Below are 22,859 nucleotides of genomic sequence, written 5' to 3'. Positions count from 1 at the left end.
AACTCTCATGATTACCGGACCATTCATGGCGGGAAAGCACTTCCTATAAATATATACGGAGATTTCCCCAAAGTCAAGTCGCTGCTGAAACTCTTTCACACGAGGGGCACATCGTAAGGGTTGACGCGGGCCTCAGAGGTGGCGTTGACATTTTGAGAGCTTTCAGTTTTTCCAGCTCCATGTGAAGTTTTCTGTTCTCGTCTGTAAGTGCCTCATTATATCTCTTCATAACCTCGTAGTCCATTTCGATTTGCTTCAGCTTCGTCCTGAAACAAATTCATCGGATCAATGAAACTGTCAACCCAATAGCAATAGCATCTCCATCGGATCAAAACTTATAACAGAAATCGATCAATAAAACTTTCAACACAATAGGATCCATCGGATCAAAACTTTTCCATTTATAAATTTGCTGGAATTTTAAGTTTCCATGCAAAATCTAATGAATATACAATGAATGAATAAAGGAGACTAGCTAACCTTGCTCGTCTATTTTGGAACCACACTTCAACTTGTCGACGACGGAGATTCAACTGTAACGCCAACTCTTGCTTTTGCTTCTGCCGACGAAGAAGAAGTTACAACAGCCGAAATGATGACCAAACCCAAATGATAAATAACTCTTGTGAATAGAGATTTACATGTTCTGGTGCCCTGTTCTTTTTGAAGCTTTCTTCCAGGAGAGCACACTGTTCTCTGGACAATCTAAGCTTCTTTCTGGAAGAGCTCTCTTCTTCCACATCGTTGAGTACCCTCAACCAAACAGATGTAACTGCACGGGAGGCCCACTCACATTTCTTTGCGAAACGTACATCCCCTCAGTGATTGTCCCATCACCTATACCCAAACCTAAACAAAGGCCTGCATTGCAATCCTGATCCATACCCCTTTTTTTGGTCTAAGGTTTCGATAGAGTGGGAATGATTGAAGAAGGTATAAAATAGTAAGGAGATATATAGGAGGAGAGAATGGCGATAGATCCAGAGTCCGGCATGACCCCTCAATCGTTAACAATAATTATAGTAATAATTATTTACTGTTAAAACGATAAAGGTTCACCGTCAAACACAATGTCGTTGGTCCTTGACAATTTAGTGTGTTGACAGCCTAACATCCTATCTCTTTGACCCGTCTAGTTGGCCAACGAAGAGAGGGCATACATTATTATTTGGAAAAAAAACGAATGGCTGTATAAAACAAAGTTTATATCACATCATTTTTCGATTTTTTTCATAATTTCTCCAATTTCCCACACCAACATTTATCAAGTTCACCAGGTGAGATGATAATGATGATTTAAATTAAATATTCGATTTTTGAATCAAAGGAATTTCTTGTTCAAAACGGAGGAAGATCCATAAATTTATTCAATAAATAAATTTTAGTTTTAAAAATATAACAATATTATAAAATATAATATATTAATTTAATATTTTATTAATTTATAATTTTAAAATTGTTTTTGTTTCTTAAAGAGTTGGTTTTCGTAGGAGGTAAGGAAATAAGTTAATGCCCTAAGATTTAGAGGCATGTGGCTGGAGTGAAACTCTGTCCCTTACGGAATACTAACGGGTAATTCGAGATGGCCTCGTTTTTCTTGAATAAGGGTGATATGCCAACCTTGGTTTTCCTTTAATAAGAGTGATAAGTCACGGTGCATTGGTAAATAACACCTAGAAATAGTTGTCTTCACTACTAGTTTGAGTTATTATAGGTTTTCCTACCCTCTATTAAAAAAAACTTATAATTTTAAAATAAATTATTATTAATATAATGATTGTTGTTATTAATTTTAAATAAGATTAATGTTTAGCTATAAAAAAATATGTTTTTAAAAATTTATAATATATTGACAAGTTATATTTTAACACAATTTGAAATTAAGATTTAATGTTAATTTTCTACTTTATATTAATTTAATTCAAAAAACATTTTAATTTTTTAAATTAGTATTAATTTTTTTACTGTAATATTTCAATGCTATATTATCTTTTGAATTTTTATTGCACTATATTTTATTTTTAGATTTATATTAAATATGTTTTTAATATTATTGATATTTTATGTACTAATTTTTCTTTTGACTTTTCAATGATTTAGTTAAGGTTTTGCATCTTCATACTAACTGATTTTTTTCTACTCTATTTCAAAAACTAATTATAAATGATACATCCATTCTTTTTACAAATTCAATAAACAAGTTATCTTTATTATTGCATTATTTTTCATGATAATATTAACTTACTTAAAATAAAGTGTTAGTTTATAAATTTAATTTGATTTTAAAATATTTTGACTAATTTATAATTTAAAAGTGAAATATACAAACCTAATTATTATAAAATATGATAAATTAAGATTAAATTTATTTTTTATATACAATAAATATTATAACTAATTAAAAATATATATAATTTTTTAACTACTAAAAATGATTAAAATTTAAATAGAATGTTCTCATTCCATGATTTGTTGAATTCCTTATCAATAATTTGTTAAAGACCTCATCAGTAGGTATGAGAAATCATCATTAAGTCAACTTTTTATTTTATTAGCCATTGTCAAATATCAAAATCCATCCCATATTAGCATTATATAAAAAATAATTAAATTATAATTGAATTTCTTTATTCAAATATTTGTTAATTTCCTTACCAATAAGGATAATAGACCACTATTAAGTTAAATTTTTGTTACTCACCCATGTTAACATAATTAAATGTATTACCCATCACTCCTTAATCATTTACTAATCCCACTCATAAAAATAATAAAAAAAAAATCATAACTCGTTATATACATAATTGATTTTTAATATCAATAAATTTATGTCCAAATAATTTTATTGAGGTGTATTTCGTTCCTTTCTAATTTAAATGATATATATTATAATTTTTTTAAATAAATTATTTATATAATTTAAATGATATATAAATATTATAATTTAATTTTCTTATTATGAATTATTTTTTATTATAATTATTTTTAGAAAAGTATTTATATAAATTAAATGATTGATAAATATCAAAAGAAAACAAAATATTTATTTTATAATATATTTCACTATAGATTTTAAAAATCCTAAAAATTAATTAAATTTAATTGTTTTTTAATTATATATATATATATATAGAGAGAGAGAGAGAGAGAGAGATTATCTTCACTCTCACATAGAGAGTTAACTTGTAAATGGGCTCTATTAGAATATCATGGACCAATAAAATGCCTTACTAATAATACATGCCCAAAATTCCATAACTCATGTTCATAGAGCAAATGTTCATTGACATTTTTTTAATTAATCAATTAAATTAAAAGGAAAGAAAAGACATAACTACATTTTATATGAATCTCAACTTTTCATTTTTTTCTTTACCTAGACGACCAGCAACTAGGTCATTGCCATACTTGCACATGTTCATACAACATATTTGATTTTAATTAATCAATTTAATCAAAATTGAAAAGACCATATAAGTATATTTCCTTTCGTTTATTTATTTATTTTATCTAGACTGAGCTAGTCTCATACTCGCATCACCACATGCATGGGTAGGTGGCCAATCTCATACTCTCATTACCACATGGTTGGGTCTATTCCAACATTTACTAGTATAACCTCTAGGTGTGTAAGTATGCCCCTTCTAGATGCATCATTGAATGGAGTAAATAAAACATGACACCCACCCATACATAATACTTAATTTCTATAGTCATCACTATTTGAGTTTCCCCCAAAGACTTCCTTCGGTCTGATTATTACTAAGTACTAAGGAAATTCTAGAAATATTCTATGGAGGTTAAATCCTTGTCATCATTCAAATACTTATTGATAATTAAAGTATCAAATTCATATAAATTAAATGGTTTGTCAATATTGATAGGAATAATCCACCGTAAGCATGAAAATACTAACTACATGATACATCTCACAATTGCCAAAACTAAAAATGCATTAAGACTAACTATATTATTATTATTATTATTAATTTTAAAAAATAAAATATAAGTTAAAAATATGTACATTTAAAAGACATGGAACAAGATTTTTAAACATGGAGATTTAGCCCCACTTTAGCATACACATTATTAATTTGTAAATATACTTTCTTACACTACCACTCACCAATACCATGGCTTATTAACACATCATGCCCAAAAAATTATAAGTCACTTGAAATGATACTTGTGCATATGACATTTTTTTTATCAACCAATTGAATTAAACGTGAAATAAACCTAACTACTATGGAAATAAATCTGAACCTTTAATTTGTGTATACTAATATGAATATTCTATAATATCATTTGATATTACCTCTCTATCACTCATCTAATAAATATTAGAAACTAAATTAAAATTTTAGAATCTCTATTTCAAAAAAAACACTAATCTCTAATAATTATGAGTGTAATTAACAATTTATAAATCTTATTTGAAAATAGAGAAACCTATCACTTTAGTCATTCGTATTACTTAAATATATCTTATGTAATTATATTTATTGTTATTTGGGTGTACCAATGTCATTAGAATTCATATATTGCTAAAACAATTATTGTTAATGATCGAACAACAAAATGCAATGATGATTTGTGTTTTTTCTTTATTGAATGAAATATTATAATGTTAGTTTGACCTTTTTCTAATATGCATATTTAAGATGATAGGATTTTTATGGTGAGGTTCCTCCTCACAACACTATAGCAGATTCATTAGCCTTCAATAAATATACCATTTCTACAATGTGATTGACCATGGACCTCCAATCTATAATATTCTCCATATGAGGTCCTTTGACTCTTAATAATTGCATGCCAACCACATGGCAGAGTGTGACATCATAAGTATGGAAAGGATGTTACGTCATAAAGCCAGTGAGCAGAGCCTTGTGGGGTTAAGCCCTTTAGATTAGGACAGGGGGGCAATTCTTTAGAATACTATTCTACAAATTATTCCGATGTGTAATGCATGGGGCCACATCAAATGCACCTCAGCCTTTATAATATCGCAGAATCACAATCGGCAATTTCACTATGTAACATTTGGTTGCAGTCCAAAAACTTGTGTTCTACGATGAGTGAAGTTGCGTGATCTACATGAAGCATAGAGAATTGAAGCCCCAAATCATAGCCTTATGTCTCAACGATTTCTAATCAGAGGTGTAGCCTTGGTTCACGGCATGTCGAATCACCAATTGTCGATCGTTGATCACCTTCTATGTTTGGGACTTGGTCGTGTGGATTTTCATGTTACTATAGTCGAGCCCCTGTATCAAAGCCCTTCAATTAGAGGTTATCAATCAAAGGTTCTACTTCGATGCACAATATAGTTCAACTTGTGATCGTTGATCTCCCATACATCACTCCATCACTACCACATATCTACCACGTGTCACATTTTAAAGAATGACACGTGCCACCCTTGATTCCATTAAACTCTTTGTGATTGGGGTGGTAGCCCCAAAATCAGAGCCCTCTCTATCAATGATTTCCAATTGGAGGTGCAACCTTACTACACAACATGTCAATTCATCAATTTCCTATCACTGATCACCTTCTGCATTTGGGCCTTAGTCCTTAAGCTCTTCACGTGATAGTAGTCTAGCCCCTATATCAGAGCCTTTCAATCAAAGGTTATCAATCAAGGGTTTCACTTCGATGCACAATATAGCTCAACCTATGATCATTGATCTCCCATACATGATGCCATCATTGCCACGTATCTACCACATGTCACCATTTTCATAATGCCACATGCCACCCATTTTTGGCTTATTATGAGCCTTGAAACTATCAAACTCGTGTGCTATGTTTCAACCCTATTGGCACATCATCATGATGTCAACCTCCCCATGTCACTTGGTTCAACGAATTACTGGCTTCAACGCATCCCTTAATGCATTGAGTCGTTGTTTTCCATGTGTCTCTTACCGGAGCCAATATTTTTGCTGCTACGCATCCCTTTTGGAGGAGGAATAAAATGCTTGAGCTCCTTTGGTTTGTAGAAAAATCCTTTGTTAATTTGTTATCATCCATCCCAACACTTTAACACTAGTAGCTCATTACGGGTAGTTTTCTCCATATCATAACTCACATATCGCAACTCAGAATATCAACACATTTAAGATGTGGCCCATTCTTGGAAATTTCCCCTTGATAATAGATTTGATGTTCTATTGAATTATTTTTCATACCTCTCGAGGGTCCACATATCAAGAAGGATAGAAATATCCAAAGTCGGAAGTCAAAACTTGAAAAAGCAGGGCATTTGGAGGCCGACAAGGATCGCTAGATATCTTAAACAGATAATGCAATAACACCTTGAACCTGGAGGACATTCCTGTTGGTCTATTGGTTGAACGAACCTCTTTATCATATAGTTATATCAAACTAATAACATTGTGGAAATTCCTTTTGAAATTTCTAATACATGTAGCATTGGTAGTGTATAATAATTAAAAAATATCTAAATTCCAAATCATTGAACTGTGCTATAGACCTCCAAACAGTAATATGCAACCCTGATTATTTTATCATACCAAACTTAAATGTGAAATCGCAGTTTTCCCTTATCATAGGTTTTGGAATACGACCTCCAATAAGATCCACTATCCATGCATATATCTTGCTCTCGCTATCTAATTTATTCATTAATTACCATTGTTTAACTGACTCTGTGCATTTACTATCATTTTATTCTCCCTTGTATGAATATTGCATGTTTTACGTCCTTGTATAGAGGTAAATTAATATGATCGATTGGCCATTTTTTTCCACAAATTTCCAAAATATTTCTTCTAGTGTCAAGGTTTCAATGCCCAAAAAATCAAATATATATTTAATCAATATGCCACATATTTTTAATGATTGTAACTTAAATTTCTCAAATTCCATATATAGAAAACCAAATTTCTATGCTTAAACATTTCAATTTTCCTTTCCCCTTAACTTTGACTATTGGAAAAAATTTAAATTATAAATCTTTCTTCTTCCATTTGGCTCCAAGTATGCCAATCCTGTGAACAACCACACTCGTTGTTTTAGTTTTGCTTCTCTTCCAATGTTGACAACATTTTATGGGCTTTGACCTTTGAGGAAACCTCCTTTCCTCATCATCATGGAAGCTACCTAGACAATGAATTCCATGACTTTGTTGCTCGCTAACTCTAAAGTGATCCAACCATCACTCCAAGTTGTTGAACTCGACCTTCTTTCTTCCACAAAGGCATCCTCCCAATGCTAGTGCATATCCCGATCCAACGTACCTCTCAAGATAGAACTTTGCTTCTGGCCACTTACAATGGCCATGTCATCTCTAGTGCCCTCTAGTTGGCCTTCATTATCTTTCTCAAATAAGTCAGTTGAATGTTTTTACAAAACTATGCATATGTTCACTCTTCAACATATTCTTGATGTTTTTTAATTCCTTCCCTCACTCCGCCACTATCACTCTGACTAATACAATGTTTCTTTTCTGTTTCTTTTCTTCTTTAAGGACTCTGCAAATTATTGAACTAGAAGTTCTCAAACAACATGAAACATTGATTGGGAACCTGAACCTTCTTCAAATTTCACAAATGTCATCATATGAATCTGGTTCTTCAATGTCACATGCCCTCACCTCATCTATTTCTTCTTAGACAAAAGATTGTGCATCAACATCAGCTCAATTGTCCTTTATTCCACCTACTACCATTCCATTCATGGCGTTAAGCCCCTATCGTAAGCAATGGTCAATCCAATGTACGGTGCTTGGAAAAAAATTCGCTCGCTCCTACAATAATGATCTAGGCTTCGAAAAGGTCTTTGGATTTGTCGTAATTGATTATGCTAATGATACAATCCATCTCTATGCCCTTGGTGATATGGCAGATTCCTTACATGACCTTGTCCAAATTGGGAAGCTTTTCATGGTTTCAAATGGCATTTTTAAACTAACAAACACAAATTAAAACAATTTAGATAGAAAATGGGAAGTCTCCCTCTCTACAACTTGTACTATTGAACCTTCCTTAGATGATGTTCTAACAATTCCTTTCAACCGTTTCCATTTTAAATATATACATGAAATCATATTTGCAAACCTCGACTCAATTATCGATATCATTGTCATTTTTAGGTTCACTTCTCCAACTTCCACAGAGATGGCTCTCAAACACCTATAAAAACTCTCGTCTTGGAAGGCATGTATGTCTATAGTATCAAAATCACCCTATGGAAGGAGAATTGCCACACCTTGGGTAAGAAACTCATTGAAATTACCTCTTTTGGTGCTTCAACTGTGCTTGAAATCATGGTTTCATCAAAGAGACTGCCTGGCCTCTTCACCATCGTTAAGTAGAAAATGCTCGGGGCCTTCCATGCGGGACCAACCACAACATACAATTGTCAACCTCATAGACTCGCATCCCGCCAGAAAACCAACATGGTTCTTTGTTCATGGAACCATCACCGCTATTAACATGTAATATTTCTACTTCCTTGCATGCCCTTTCTCATATGATGGCATGCAATGCATGAAAAGGGTTCTCAACCACTAAAATGAAATGTGGCACTACACAAAATGTGGTGGGGCCTTCCTGGAATGTGACTATTGGTATGTGCTGAAGTTTGAAATGCATGACCACATAGAAATACTAGAAAATGTCATCAGACTTGATAATGTTGCAACTAAACTCATGGACGTCAAAGAAAAAGGATTGTTCATACTTTCCAGTTATTATTGTGCTATCCACAAGATTTTTACAAGGGTACAAGTGGAAACAAATAAACAATAAACATAAAAGGGAAATTTAGAGACCTTTCCATTCATAATTGAATTCCATGATGTTTTTCAGAGGAAATTCTAGGTTTACACCCTAATAAAGACATATATTTCTCCATCCATTTAGCATGAGGTGCAACCCCCTTTTCTATATCTCCTTACCGAATGAGCATACCAAAGTTAGTAGAACTAAAAATGTAGTGACATGAACTACTAGACAAAGGTTACATTAGGCCGAATGTCTCACCATGAGGGGCCTAGTACTATTTTTGAAGAAAAAGGATGGCACATTTATAATTTGCTTCGATTATCATCAATTAAATAAGTTAATTTCCAAGAATAAAGAGTCGTTACTTTGAGTTGATGACATTTTCGATGAAGTGATGGGAGCAACTAGATTTTAAAATATTGATTTAAAGAACGACTATCACAAACTCTAGATAAAAGATAAATATATTCATAAGACAACTTTTAGAACTGGATACAGTCACTATGAGTTCGTAGTGTTACCCTTTGGTCTCAATAACGCACTAGCAACCTTCATGTGTTTAATGAACAATATACTCCAAAAATTTCTTGATAGGTTTTTGCTAGTATTCATAGATGACATTTTAGTGCATTTCAAAAATGAAGAGGAACACAAAGAACATTGGAAATTGGTGTTACAAACTTTAACAGAACATTACATATATGAAAAAAATAGCAAACGTGAGTTTTACAAATACATAATATAGTATTTAGGTTTGTACGTTTCCTCTTGATCCTATAAAGATTAGGGCTATTATGACCTGGCCCATACCTAATGATATCTGGGTAGTTTGCTCATTTATGGGGATCAAAGGATATTATTAGATATTCATAAAGGGATTTTGACAAGTTAAAACAACTTCTGACACTAGCTCCTATATTAAAAATTGTAGACCCAAACAAGGAATTCACTGTTAGCACTAATGCATGTTTGGAAGGCCTTCAGGGAGTGTTGATGCAAGAAAATGCATTAGTATTCTATGACTCTAGGAAGTTGAAACCACACAAAAGGAATTATTTTGTGTATCATCTAAAGCTAATAGTAGTGATAGATGCTCTAGAACTATGGAGACAATATTTTTTAGGATGCAAATTTACCTTGGTAATGAATCACATCAGCCTAAATTATTTTTTTATCCAACCTTATCTAAATTCTAGATAAGGAAGGTGGCTATCTTTACTCAGTGAGTTTGAATTCCATATTAAACACATAAAAGGAAAAGAAAACAAAATAGTTGATTATTTAAGTAGAAACACTCATTCTTTAGTGGAAGTATCGATTAGTAGTATCCATACATATTTTGTGAAAAAAGTAAAATTTCAATGCAAAATATCATAAATATCTAGAAATTCAACAAAAATTACAGAAAATGGAAGTCAGAGCATATCTTGAAAATTCTAAAAAATTGCTAACCTACTAAAATAGATTGAATATTGGAAATATGAGTGTGATAAAATAAATGATATTGGATGAATATCACAAGAAACCATATGAAAGCCATCCTGGATACCAAAATATCATAACAACACTAAGGAAAAATTATTTCAGCTAGGGATGAAGAAGGAGGTGGAAAAATACTTAGAAAAATGTATAGAATGTCAATAAGTAAAGGTGGAACATCAAGACCCTACTGGATTACTAAACCCGCTGCACATTCCCAATTGGAAGTGGGAAGTGATTTCACTGGATTTTAGTATAGGATTACCAAGGACAAAATGATAACATGAGTCCATCATGGTGGTAGTGGACACTTTCACTAAAGCAACATATTTTATACTAGCACAATTTACTTTTAGAACCGCATAGATTGCTAATATGTTCATGAAGGAAATTTTCCGACTGCAAGTTTGGGAGTACCGAAGATGGTAGTGTTAGACATAGATCTTAAATTTACCTGCAAGTTTGGGAAAGATTCTTTTGGGTTCATGGGAACTTAATTAGATTTTGACTTTGCATATCATCCTCAAATAGATGGAAAGATAGAAAGGACTAATAAGATCTTGGAAGATATGTTGTGAATGTATGTCATGGATAGGCCTACTAAGTAGGAGAATTTTATTTATTTATAAGAATTTACATATAACAATAGCTATCAAAATTCAATAAAAATGAGTCCTTTTGAAGCTTTATATGGCACAAAATGTCATACACTACTTAGTTGGAGTCAACCGAAAGATCGATTAATATTAGGACTGTATGCTTTGAAGGCAATAGAACATGTGGTACAAAAGATTAGACAAAACATCAAAGCTGCACAACACATGAAAAAAGGGTATGCAGACAAGAAAAGAACTCATAAAGAATTTAATATTGGAGACCATGTTTAATTAAGAATAAAATCAAGAAAAAGTACCTTAAGAACTATGGTCTCTGAAAAATTGGCTCGATGTTTCTTATGGGCTTTTGAAATCTTGGACAAAATTGGTCCAATAGCGTATCAACTCGCTTTTCCTAGCCATATTAAAGTTCACAATGTCTTTCATGTGTCTTTACTAAAGAAATATGTTCATGATGATTCTCTCGGTATTGATTGGAATCCGATACACGTGGAAATGAAGGAGATTTCCTACTAGAGCCACTGTACATTAGATCAGAAAGAAATGTTTTTCTCGAACAGAGTCATCACTCAGGTTAAAGTGCAGTGGAGGCACTTTACATCCGAGGAGGCTACTTGGGAGTGGGAGGAAATGATGAAATAAGCTTATCCAACATCGTTCAAGAATGAAGAAAATGAACAATAAGTATCGATGATAGTGTTAATTTATAACTAGGGGAAGATGTAATACCAATTTGTTTTTATGTGAATGATTGAATTAATTTTAGGTGTCATGGCTAGAAAGCCATGGTAAAATCAACTTAAAATTAACAATAAAGTATGATGATGTATTAAATAAATTTTATTACTGAAATGGAAAACTATAGATTACTTGGGAAAGAAACAATTGAATTCAAGAGATTATTGCCAAGATCTGGAAACCAATGTTGATAGATAATATCAATACAACATTCCCTTAAGTCTTTCCTAAAAATCCCCAGGGGTTGATTAATAAGATTTAATATGATTGGAGAGAAAATCTATTAAATCACTTGTTGTAGAGAATAACAACGAGTAAGGGTGAACAAATCACTGCAAGAGAAAAATGTGGGCTTTAAAGAAAAAGGAGAACATACTTTTTTCTTTCTTTTATTTTTTTAAAAGAAAGCCTAGGCTACTTTGGTGGTAGATCCTGGAAAGAAGGACACTGCTAAGGAAAGATCTTCTAGGGAAGTAAGGAATAGAATCACTTATCTAGAATGACAAGGGGGGTTGATTCCTTTCGGAACAGATCTCTGCTACAGGGGAATTGGAGGATTAGTTCATGTTTGGGAGGAAGGTGTTTTGACCAAGAGCAGTTTTGGGTAAAAATCTGGTTATAATTTCTATAGAGTTATTAATTGATGATTTGCTGAAAATTCTTAAGATTTAGTTTATTTTCAAAGAATGAAATAGGAATTATATTGTGAGTAACTGCTTCAGAATATTGATAATATTTATCATATGGGTTACAGAAATTATTGAATATGGGTAGAGGGAAGTAGCTCTATAATATTGGGAAATTGTATGTATATAGAAAATTAATATTTTCTGTAAAAAATTATGAGTACATGATTGATTGGGAGTGCTTACACATGAATTATTATTTTAGAGAAGATTATTTTGATATTAGTAGTTTCATGAATTTCCATTAAGTTCTACTCAATTTCTAGATGCTTTGTACACACACATCAAATTGGCGATATAGCCCAGTTCACCTAATTTTCCTCTCTGGGAACAATAGTAGTTAATAAACGAGTGGAGAAATTACTCAAATCATGCATAATTATAAGCGAAGTAATAACTTAGGAGTTATAAAAAACATCCTTCAATTTTGAATTTATGATCAAAGAATTCTCTTTGGCTATTTGTTCATTCACTACTATACATTTAGACTATAAAAAAAATGAAAAAAAAAATATAAAACCTCCAGAGGAAAATCACAGCTTTAAATAAATTAGATATAGTGGCTAACTCAATCCTTGCCTTCAAGTTACAAGGTGATCTAAATCCTTATAGATTTTTTTAGAATCCTTAATTCTCTACAACTTGAAGGTTACACCTGGTAACATTGCTAGTAGACTTGTTTCTGATGCTCACTTGAGAAGAGGAATTTTCCTAAGTTAACCGTAGCAGTACACCCAATTGAACTAAGCTAGTAATATCCCGTGATAGAAAGTAGAGGAAGACATATATTAATAAAACATATTGCTTAACATAAAAAATAATAAACTAGATAAATAATTCGACGAGAAAGATATATTTGAAAAAATGGAAGAGGAGTAATTTCTTGCAAGCATCTGAGAGAGATCAAGAGGGTTGGGAAAACGTTTTGATACCAATTCATATGGGTTACTGTTGAATTATTTCCTCCATAGGGAGAAAGAAATGATATAAGGGTCTGATCCATGCAGGTGATTTTATTTGATATAGTGTTAACATCAACCCCATACGAGGTAGTGAACGGTAATAATATACAATCAAAATCATGAAAACCTCGTACAAATTGAAGGAGCTAAAAACTAGTGAAACTGCACTGCCTAGTTGAAGAGTTTCATAAAAGAAATACTTAAAAAATAAAATCCTTCAATTTATTATCGAATATAGTTACCTGGAAGCCAAAATGAACATTTCCTTAATCAATATAATCAAATGGAGCTGTGGGATTTACTATTTGTACATGCATACATGGACGATATTAAAATGATAGATTTCATCATTGTAGTCGTAAACATTACTTCTAGATTCAATTCAGAAATTATAGAATTTTCACCATAACCCATCACTGGAAATGTTATCCAAACAAAACTAGATATAGAGAAAGAACAATGAAATCACATGACAAGAGTATAAAGACATTAATATTTCATAATACATAAATTGAGGATTCATACTCATTGAAATTAGGAAGGAAAACTGAGAGTACGGCTCTTAAAATATTATCGCCCCAAACATTCCAGTGAAAGTATGGGTGTTGTTCTAGACAAAGGTGTAAATTCCCTCTTAAATATCTACATACAGGAAGAGGATAAAAGTTAACCCCATAACAAATAAGGGTTTCACCTCATAATTATGTGCTTAGACCGAAAAGAACCAAAGGGAACCAAGAACGATCCTGGCAGAGAAGAAACTTCATTGTATAGGAGATAAAGCACCATTGTCCCTAATATGCATGAAACACTCCATTGAGAAGAAAAGGGTGATGTGAAATAACTGACTTGACATGACTAGGAGTAGTCAGCAAATGAAAAACAACATTTGAACCCATGTTGGGACCATATAGAGGAAAAACCCTTAAGTAAGAAGGGGTTGGAGGTACCTGTAGAAAAAGAATCGAGGGATTGGTGTTAACCCTATTGGAGAAAAATGATACAATAAATATGTAGAAAATGGGAAACAAAACCCTTCTAAAAAAGGTTGTTTACATGATGAAGGATAGTCTCCTGTCGTGAGCTATTATTGTCCTGAAATGTGCAGCATAGGATGGGAAAAAATGAAAAGGGTTACCTCGAATAAAATAACTCTATATAACATTGAAGGAAAACTACAATAAATTTCATATTTAAACTAAAAATTATACACTTACTTAAAGGAGAGCACCGATACCCTATTGATCCAACACTAGGAAGCACACCCAGAAGGGTTTCACTATTCGTGCATAATGATACTTAGTGGTATATTTCTCAAATTTATAAAAGACTATAGATTGTAAAAGTAACCCTAAAAAAAACTTAATAAATCACTGCAGGGATATTTATTAGCTGAATGAGGAATAAAATGAACAACTTACAAAGTTAAAACTGGAAGGAAAATTTAATCCAATCCTGGCTGAATTAGGGAAATGACAGTGAAGGCTCATTTGTGTTCAGGCTTGGACATCAACATGGAGAAAACAAAAACTAGTGAGATTTTTACAAAGAAAGCAAACCGGTGCATTGAAATAAGTTTGAAACCAATATTATTTGAAAAGTTTACCTGATTCAATGGGAACTTGAGGTGTCAAAGCTCTAGGGGATGTCATAATACCTTGACCAAAAACACAGTTGTGGGTCTCTCCTTCTTCATCATGACGTTGTTACGGGAGCCAACACACAGAGTGAGATAGGAAGGATCTCGAATGAGGCATGTTACAAACCATATCACTAGGGTGAGAGAAGAAGAAACCATAGTATCCGTCAAATGAGAGGACATCAAATCCAACTGTCACAAGGTGGAGATTACCATAGGCCATGTGAAAATCACATGGGATTTTCCTAGATGACAAAGAACATTTGATGTGAGAATCCAGTCCAATATACGACATTACAATAGCAAGATAGGTAAATTGAATTAAAGTTAAATGATTATCTAGAAGGGGGAGCTACCTTTTTTTATATGACCATACTCTTCCCAAATACAGAGTTATAAACAACAAGGTTAAAGTTACAACACACATCCAATTAATAAGAAGGAGTTATAATAACATTCACGCCTCACTATGCATATCCCAGAGATTGGGCTTAACATTAGCAAATGGAGTCATTCAACAAATTCATAAAGGACACGACACATCAACAACCTACACACCTTCCTAACCATATGCCTAGGATGTCACATAATAACCAAATGGATCAAGAATTGTTAACACCAAGATTGTATATGTGTACATGGAAAAGCTAGACCATATGATGTTCTCATAAACTAAGGTAATTATTAATGTTACCATGGAAAATAAACCAACAAGTATGAATTGAATAAACATTATAAGGGAATGTGGGAAGATTAATTATAGAAAAAAATAAAAAAAAAGAACTTTATCTAAATGGAAGAATTTTACAAATAAAAGTCATGAATTTCATAAATGATGTCATGAATTATTAGAAAATATAAATGAGGTAGCCATTATTGTTGTACTGGAGAAAGAGCAATATTGCGTTGATGAAAGATTATAGTATTTTTTTTCATGGTGTAAATTTTGTTGTTTAAGTTGCATAAATTTTGATGTATGTTATAAAAATTATGTCCTCCTAAATATCTTGGAAACTATTAATAATATTTAATTCTTATAACTAATAAATGGCTTATTCAAATAATTTTAATTAAAATATTATTTTTTCCTTATTGTGTTTCGAGACTCGTTCTACAAAGAGATGTGTAATTCCTTTGGTGCTCAATTTCAAGTTAACACATGTCTCTTTAAAGAAAAATGAAATATGTTATAAATGAAAACACAATATATGCTATTATAAAAAGCAAAATATGAATATACATATATTTCTAGTTTTAATTAAATCATTATAAAACCATATAACCTTTTTTTTAGGTAGCTAAGAACCCACAGGGGATTTGAAACCTATAACAGTGCACTTATTCACTGTCAATCCAAAGCCCCATGGGCTGTAAGACCATATAACTTAGCATCAAGGAGATTTGGTAAAAAAAATAATCTCACATTCAACTATTAAAAAGAACATGTAATTGAAACTAAAAAAGAAAAATAATTACTTTGTAATAAGAAAATAAGAAGATTGAGTAACTCATTCACCTTAAATTAGAATTATTATTTCACATTTCAAAAATATGAATAATAAAACATACAATATAAATCATAAATAAAAAATTTTAATATATAAGATTAATTAATATTAATCTATATTTAATTTTAATTTTATTCTTGTGGTTTATTGTATCAAATATGGATACTAGCTACATCAATGGAAATCCCACCTATTTCCCACTTGTGTCAATCTTGGTGGGACTATAATAGTGAGCCGATGAAAACTACTCTTTTGTACCACCCGTGTCCCACTCTTGTTAATCCCAATCAAATTGGAAGGTAAGTGAGAAGTATAAGAGCTACTCCTCCATACTAGCCATGTTACACTCACATGACAAGTTTATATATATGTAATTCAAAATATTCTATTAATTCAAGAAAAAGTTACTTTGGGAGGAGCATAGTTTCAAAACACTGTTGGCCTCATTCCTACTAAACATATTGGCCATATGGTAATGGCGAAAATACACTAACAATAAAAAGATAATGCTTGAGGACCATATACGACTTGCCCAAAATGACCAAAACTACTAAAGTATAAAAACACAACCCACACACAATATTTAACATCCATATTACCTAAAGTCGGGTCATCCGGGAAATTTCCACATAGCTCAAGTAAGGATTCATGTACATGTTCCTCAATATGTGCCATTCTCCCTTCAAGATTGCCAAGTGCTCTTTAAGCCCCTTGTGACCTCTCAAGGGAGACAAAAGAATATATCATATGCCAATGATTACACAAAAGTTCATTAATAAATCCAATGATCGCATTGTGATCATCCTAGCATTCCTCAGCCAACAATAACAAATATCTATAAAAGTGAGGCTCATAAATAAAATATCTCAATTCCAATGCTAAGTGAATATTCCAATGTCAATAATGTATACATTATATATCGTGAAAATAAAAATCATGTATATATCTCATGCGGTGAATATAGATATATAGATATATAAATATATAGATATAAACTACATGAAATATGTTAGCAATAAGATCCTTGGCCTAGCTATATAAAAGAATTGAAAAGAAATATGTCATGTCCATTCATATCTCAACATGTCAATAACCCCAGACTTAAGGCCAAGGATCTTATTGTTAATACATTTCATGTAGTTTTACAATTCTACACTATGACCATGTAGTTTTATCAATTTTGTTTGGAAATCCAACACAGATTTCTTAGAATTAGAATTACAAGTATAAGTTATCTAATCTACACAATCCAAGTAACCTTAATGTTTTTAAGATTTTGAGTCTAATATTTATGTATGAAAAAGTGCAATATACAAAATTAGGACATATCCATGTTAACCATTAATCTATCAAAATCCTAAATGCATCAAACTTTTATGGTTCACTTTCTTTCAAATTTTCCACTCTAAAAAAAGTTTACCTTTTTAATTCCATGATTAAGATAAATTTATACTAACAATTATATCATTCTAATATTATAAATAAAATATATCTATTTTCAACATTTATTAATCATTAATAATATAAATAATAAGTAATTACATACATCATAAATATTTCTCTTACCACATATAAAATAAATAACATTACAATTTCCTTCCTATTATTTATTTCCCCAACCAAAAAAAACTATTCATTGCTTCCGCGTGCAAGTCATTCAATGAGATTTTCGACGTAAACCTCCTTATGTCTCACCTTTCTTATGACCATAGAAGTTGGTTTACGACCATAGTCTCCAAACCTTTTCATGCTTAGCTTTACTGTGACGATAGAAGTTACGTTACGAGCATAAGCATTATGATTCTTGTGGAGATGATTTCATGAAATGTATTGACATATGTAAATATGGTAACATATTTTATTACAAGCATTATGATTCTTGTAGAGATGCTTTTATGAAATATATTGATTTTGGGCATGACTATAAATATTTTATTACCATCATAGATTGTTTAGATAATCTTCGGCAAAATCACATAATCAATCTTTTGTCGACGCGTTTCGAACCAACCAGTGTGGTTCATCGTCAGGACAAGTTGTTATAATAATTGATGTGGAGAGATTTTGATGAAATGTATTTACATGGGTTATTTCTATTTATTTTATTTTATTTTTAATTTGTGATTAATATTTTTGTTGTTTATGAGATTTTTAACATATTTCGCGATAAAATATCTTTTATATTTCTTTTGTTAAATAGAATTAAGTTAAATTATTCACTTCAAATTAATTGTGGCTCTTCATTTTCTAACCGTGATGATATTGACCAACAATCAAATAACGTTAAAACGTTCACTTAAAATAAGTTGTGGCTATCCATTGATGACTACACTGCAAACTCTGTTCGACAAATAGTGTGCAATCTAGCTTGGTTAAATAAACAACTTCCTTAAATTGATCTAAAAGATCATCTATGCGAGGAAGGGGTAATCATTTTTTATTGTTATCTCATTCAGTGCTCGATAATCAATGCACATGCTCCGCGAGCCATCTTTATTTCTCACCAAAACAATTGGTGACCCACATGGTGATGTGCTAGGCTTGATGAATCTCTTCTCGAGCAACTCCTGCACCTGCTTCTTGATTTCAGCATTCTCTAAAGTAGACAACCTGTACATTCCAATGTTAGGTAATGGAACATCTTGCTACAAAATAATATCATGTATTATTCCCTTTTTGGGTGGCGGACCTTTAGGTTCTTGAAATAAAACATTCTAAACTGAAACAAAATTTTCTATATCAGCCTTCTGTTCAGCATTACATCCCTCAAATACGTTGGTTTTATCACGCTTCTTTTCCTTTACAACCATTAGTAAGAATTGTTTACATGAATTTATCATTCTTTTCATCTGCCCTGAGTTTATGAGAGTATAATCATTCTTGAGCTTGTGAGCTCTTACATAGTATTCGATTCCATCTTTAACAAGTAGATACTTGTTCTCAGATCTATAAAAAATAGCCTTCCTATCATACCAATAAGGGCTTCCTAAAACAATTCCACATATATCCAAAGGAATTATGTCTAACTCCACCTCATCTACAAATGCTGACCCAAAAGAAAACTTGAGTTTGCACTGTCTAGTCACTTGTAGTTGTGCTTTATCGCTCAACCATACTAATGGGTATGGTTTCTTGTGAGGTGTGGTTGCTAATCCCAATTTCTTTACAATTTCTTTAGACATTAAATTTACTTGTGAGACTCTATCAAACAAAGTATCAATCTTTTGATTTTTGGAAACAACTCGAATATGGAAAAGCTCATGTCTTCTTCTCTCATTTTCTTCACCAATAATAGATTGAGAAGAATTAGTAGTAGATGCTTAATAATTCTTACCTTTTATACCTATGGTTGCTATATTTGTTTCATCTCCCGAGTCTGACCCCAAATCTTTCTGAAGAGTTGTAGCAGTCTTCTTCTTCTTGCCCTCAGACTTCTTAGGTCTCAGCTCTAGATGCAGAATCCAACAATGCTCATCATCATGCCAATCCTTTTTACAGTGAGTGCATGAAGCTTTTCTTTTCTTTGCAGTGTTAGCCTTCCTTGCTTTCCACTTCTGCTTTCTTTTCTCCTTGCTCTTGCTTGCAGTGGGTTGGGATGGTCCCCTAACTTCTAGATTTCCATTCTTTCCTCTAGCTTCTAGATGAGTAGCTTATACAGATACCTCATCTATAATAGTGGGATTGAACACGCGGATGGTATGCCTCATGTAGCTGTGTATACCACCAATGTACTTCAAAAGAGTCTCTGGTGAGTCTAATGAGATCCCTAGAATCAATGCTCTCTTTCTAAAATCTTGAGTGTACCCTTGCACACTTTTCCATTTCAACTGTCGAATAGTTTGCCAACTCATCATGGCTTGTTGCATGAAGGCCAATGGATAGAATTTCTTCTTGATTGTAGAAACAAAGTCACTCCAGACAAATATAGTCTTACCATGTTTTTTCATATCAGCTTGGGTTCTGCCTTCCCACCAAACCAAGGTAGTGCCTCCTAGGCATAGGCTTGCTAGCTGAATCTTGCTCTTGTCTGAGTCTATGTTCTAAACTTTGCAATACACATCAACTTGTTTAATCAAATTGTCCAACTTTTTAACATTTAGCTCTCCATCATATATAGGCAAGTCAAATTTAACATCTAGCTTGATCAAAGATGCTTTCTTATTATGCACAGGGCTATTAGGAGGTGTGAGAAAGCTTTCATCTTTCCCTTTTCCTTTGGAGTAGTCATGGAAGTGAGACTCATCTTCTTCTTTATCTTGTTTAGAACTTGATGAATCCTCATCCTTATGCTTTCTAAAGTCCCTATACATTTCTTCTACCATAGACTTTATAGCTAGGAAACTTTCTATGAATTAACGGTCTGGCCCTATAGAACCTTCTTTTGACATTGTCTTCCAAGGATAGACTATCCCAATTTTAGGATTAGTTTCGACCAACTCTCCTTCTCCTAATTTGAGATTTGATCTAGTGAGCATTCAATAGCTAAACCAATACAAGTTTATCTAACCTTACAACCCTAAAGCTTTGATACCACTTGATCTGATAATCACCTTATGAGTAACCTCAGTTAATGATTTATTAAATAAAGGTATTACAGCCTCATATGATGGTGTGTGTGTCTATGTTATTTAGGCAACGGATTGATCTGATTGCAAATACACAGACACTTGAAATGGAAAGACATCAAAGAAATACAATAAGCAAATACAAGAACACAAGAAATTAATATGGAGTTCACCCTATCCTCTAGGGCTACATCACCGATCCAGTTCTCAGTTGTGGCCTTATTTTATTATGTCTTAAGCAGAGAATTACATTGCAGGAGCTCAATATGAGTCCCCTAGAATAGATTTGCTTGACAGGGTGGTTCTTGGATTCCCCAAGCCACTGGAATGCATAGACTCTTTTGCCTACCAGCTCTTTGACCTCTCTGGTCTGACAAATCCTCTCAGGGATGGCTTGAATCTCTTAAGTTCTCTGGTGCTCGATGCTGCCTCTGGTCAGCTTCGGCCCTTTGTCTTCTTTCTTTCTTTGCTTCACTGTCTTCTTTGCTTCTCTATCTCCTGTGTTTTTCTTCTATGTGTCTTATGTTCTCTGTTCATGGCTTTAAAGCCATTCGAGCTCATAGCGGTTCAGTTCCTCTTCCACCTCCGTCGGATTCCATTCTATAGCTATGCTTGGAGTTCCCTATTCGGCTTCATCATCAGGCTCACAGGGAGCGGCCACATGTCCTCCTGTAGACTATGCCAGCCTGCTTCGTCGGTTCAATTATTCGGTTACGTTGTGGAATGAGTCTTCCTCCACCATGGTGGTCAAAGAGGACCTCAAATTCTTCTAGATCGCGACTTATTCCCTTGTTAAATCTGGCCTGGTCAGCGGGCGCAATATCAATCATCCGATTTGGATCCCCCAAATCCAACGCCATCCGCTCATTTCACACGGTTGACTTGCTTGAGCGTTAGCGCGTGATGAGTGGTGGTTTTCTCTCTCCTCTGCTTGCCACGCATCGATCGTTGAGTGGAATCGCTCTGATTTCACCAAAACTACTTACTGCCCAAGGAGCCCCTGATCAATACTGCTAGTTTCGGAGCGGGTCCCGCCTTTTAGCTTTTAGCCTTTTCGCCTTTTGTCTGTCAGTTCTCCAACTCTCAATGCAACCAAGCACTCAAGGTTTCCCCATTTTGAGGGCTTTCGCCCAGCGATGAGTGCTAATCGCGCATGAAAAACCTCCTCTGTTTCTCGATCTACGCCTCCCAAGGGCTAATTTCACCTCCCACACAGTCTCCTTGGGCCTCAGTCAGCGCGCTTTGACTGAGGTCCTGGTCGTTCCACGCTGGCTGCCACTTCCACTAGTTCAGAGGTTTTTTTTTATCGCTGTTTTGAATTCTTTGAAGTTTGTCCTGACCTATTACAACCATAGTTCTTTTGATTATCCTTCATGGATCCAATTCAGATCAGGTAATGGTGAAAATACACTAACAATAAAAAGAGAATGCTTGAGGACCATATACGACTTGCCCAAAATGACCAAAACCGCTCAAGTATCAAAACACAACCCACACACAACACTTAACATCCATATTACCTGGAGTCGGGTCATTCGGGCAAATTCCACATAGCTTGAGTAAGGTTTCATGTACATGTTCCTCAATATGTGCCATTCTCTCTTCAAGGTTGTCAAACACTCTTTAAGCCCCTTGTGACCTCTCAAGGGAGACAAACAAATCCATCATATGCCAATGATTACACAGGAGTTCATTAATAAATCCAATGATTGTATTGTGATCATCCTAGCATTCCTTAGCCAACTACAACAAATATCCATAAAAGTGAGGCTCATAAATAAAATATCTCAATTCCTATGCTAAGTGAATATTCCAATGTCAATTATGTATACATTATATATGATCAAAATAAAAATCATGTATATATCTCATGTGATGAATATATATATATATATATATATATCTATAT

General features: G+C 33.0%; 1 protein-coding gene across 1 annotated transcript; it reads right to left on the bottom strand.

The window, feature by feature from the left end:
* Positions 1–73: 73 nt before the first annotated feature.
* Positions 74–21,810, bottom strand: LOC149241871 (homeobox-leucine zipper protein HAT22-like). The gene is made up of 4 exons (XM_089370691.1): positions 21,666–21,810; positions 642–772; positions 481–560; positions 74–266 (listed from the first exon to the last, which is right to left on the bottom strand). Exons 1-4 carry the CDS (start codon positions 21,808–21,810, stop codon positions 74–76), a joined length of 549 nt encoding a protein of 182 aa, XP_089226817.1.
* Between the last annotated feature and the right edge of the window lie 1,049 nt (positions 21,811–22,859).

This window comes from Pinus tabuliformis, chromosome 8, assembly GCF_031772625.1.
Source record: "Pinus tabuliformis cultivar Carrire ecotype Pingquan chromosome 8, CPIR1, whole genome shotgun sequence".
Taxonomy (NCBI): Eukaryota; Viridiplantae; Streptophyta; class Pinopsida; order Pinales; family Pinaceae; genus Pinus; species Pinus tabuliformis.
The sequence above is the reverse complement of the archived record's forward strand: the minus strand, read 5'-3'. Positions and strand labels throughout refer to the sequence as shown.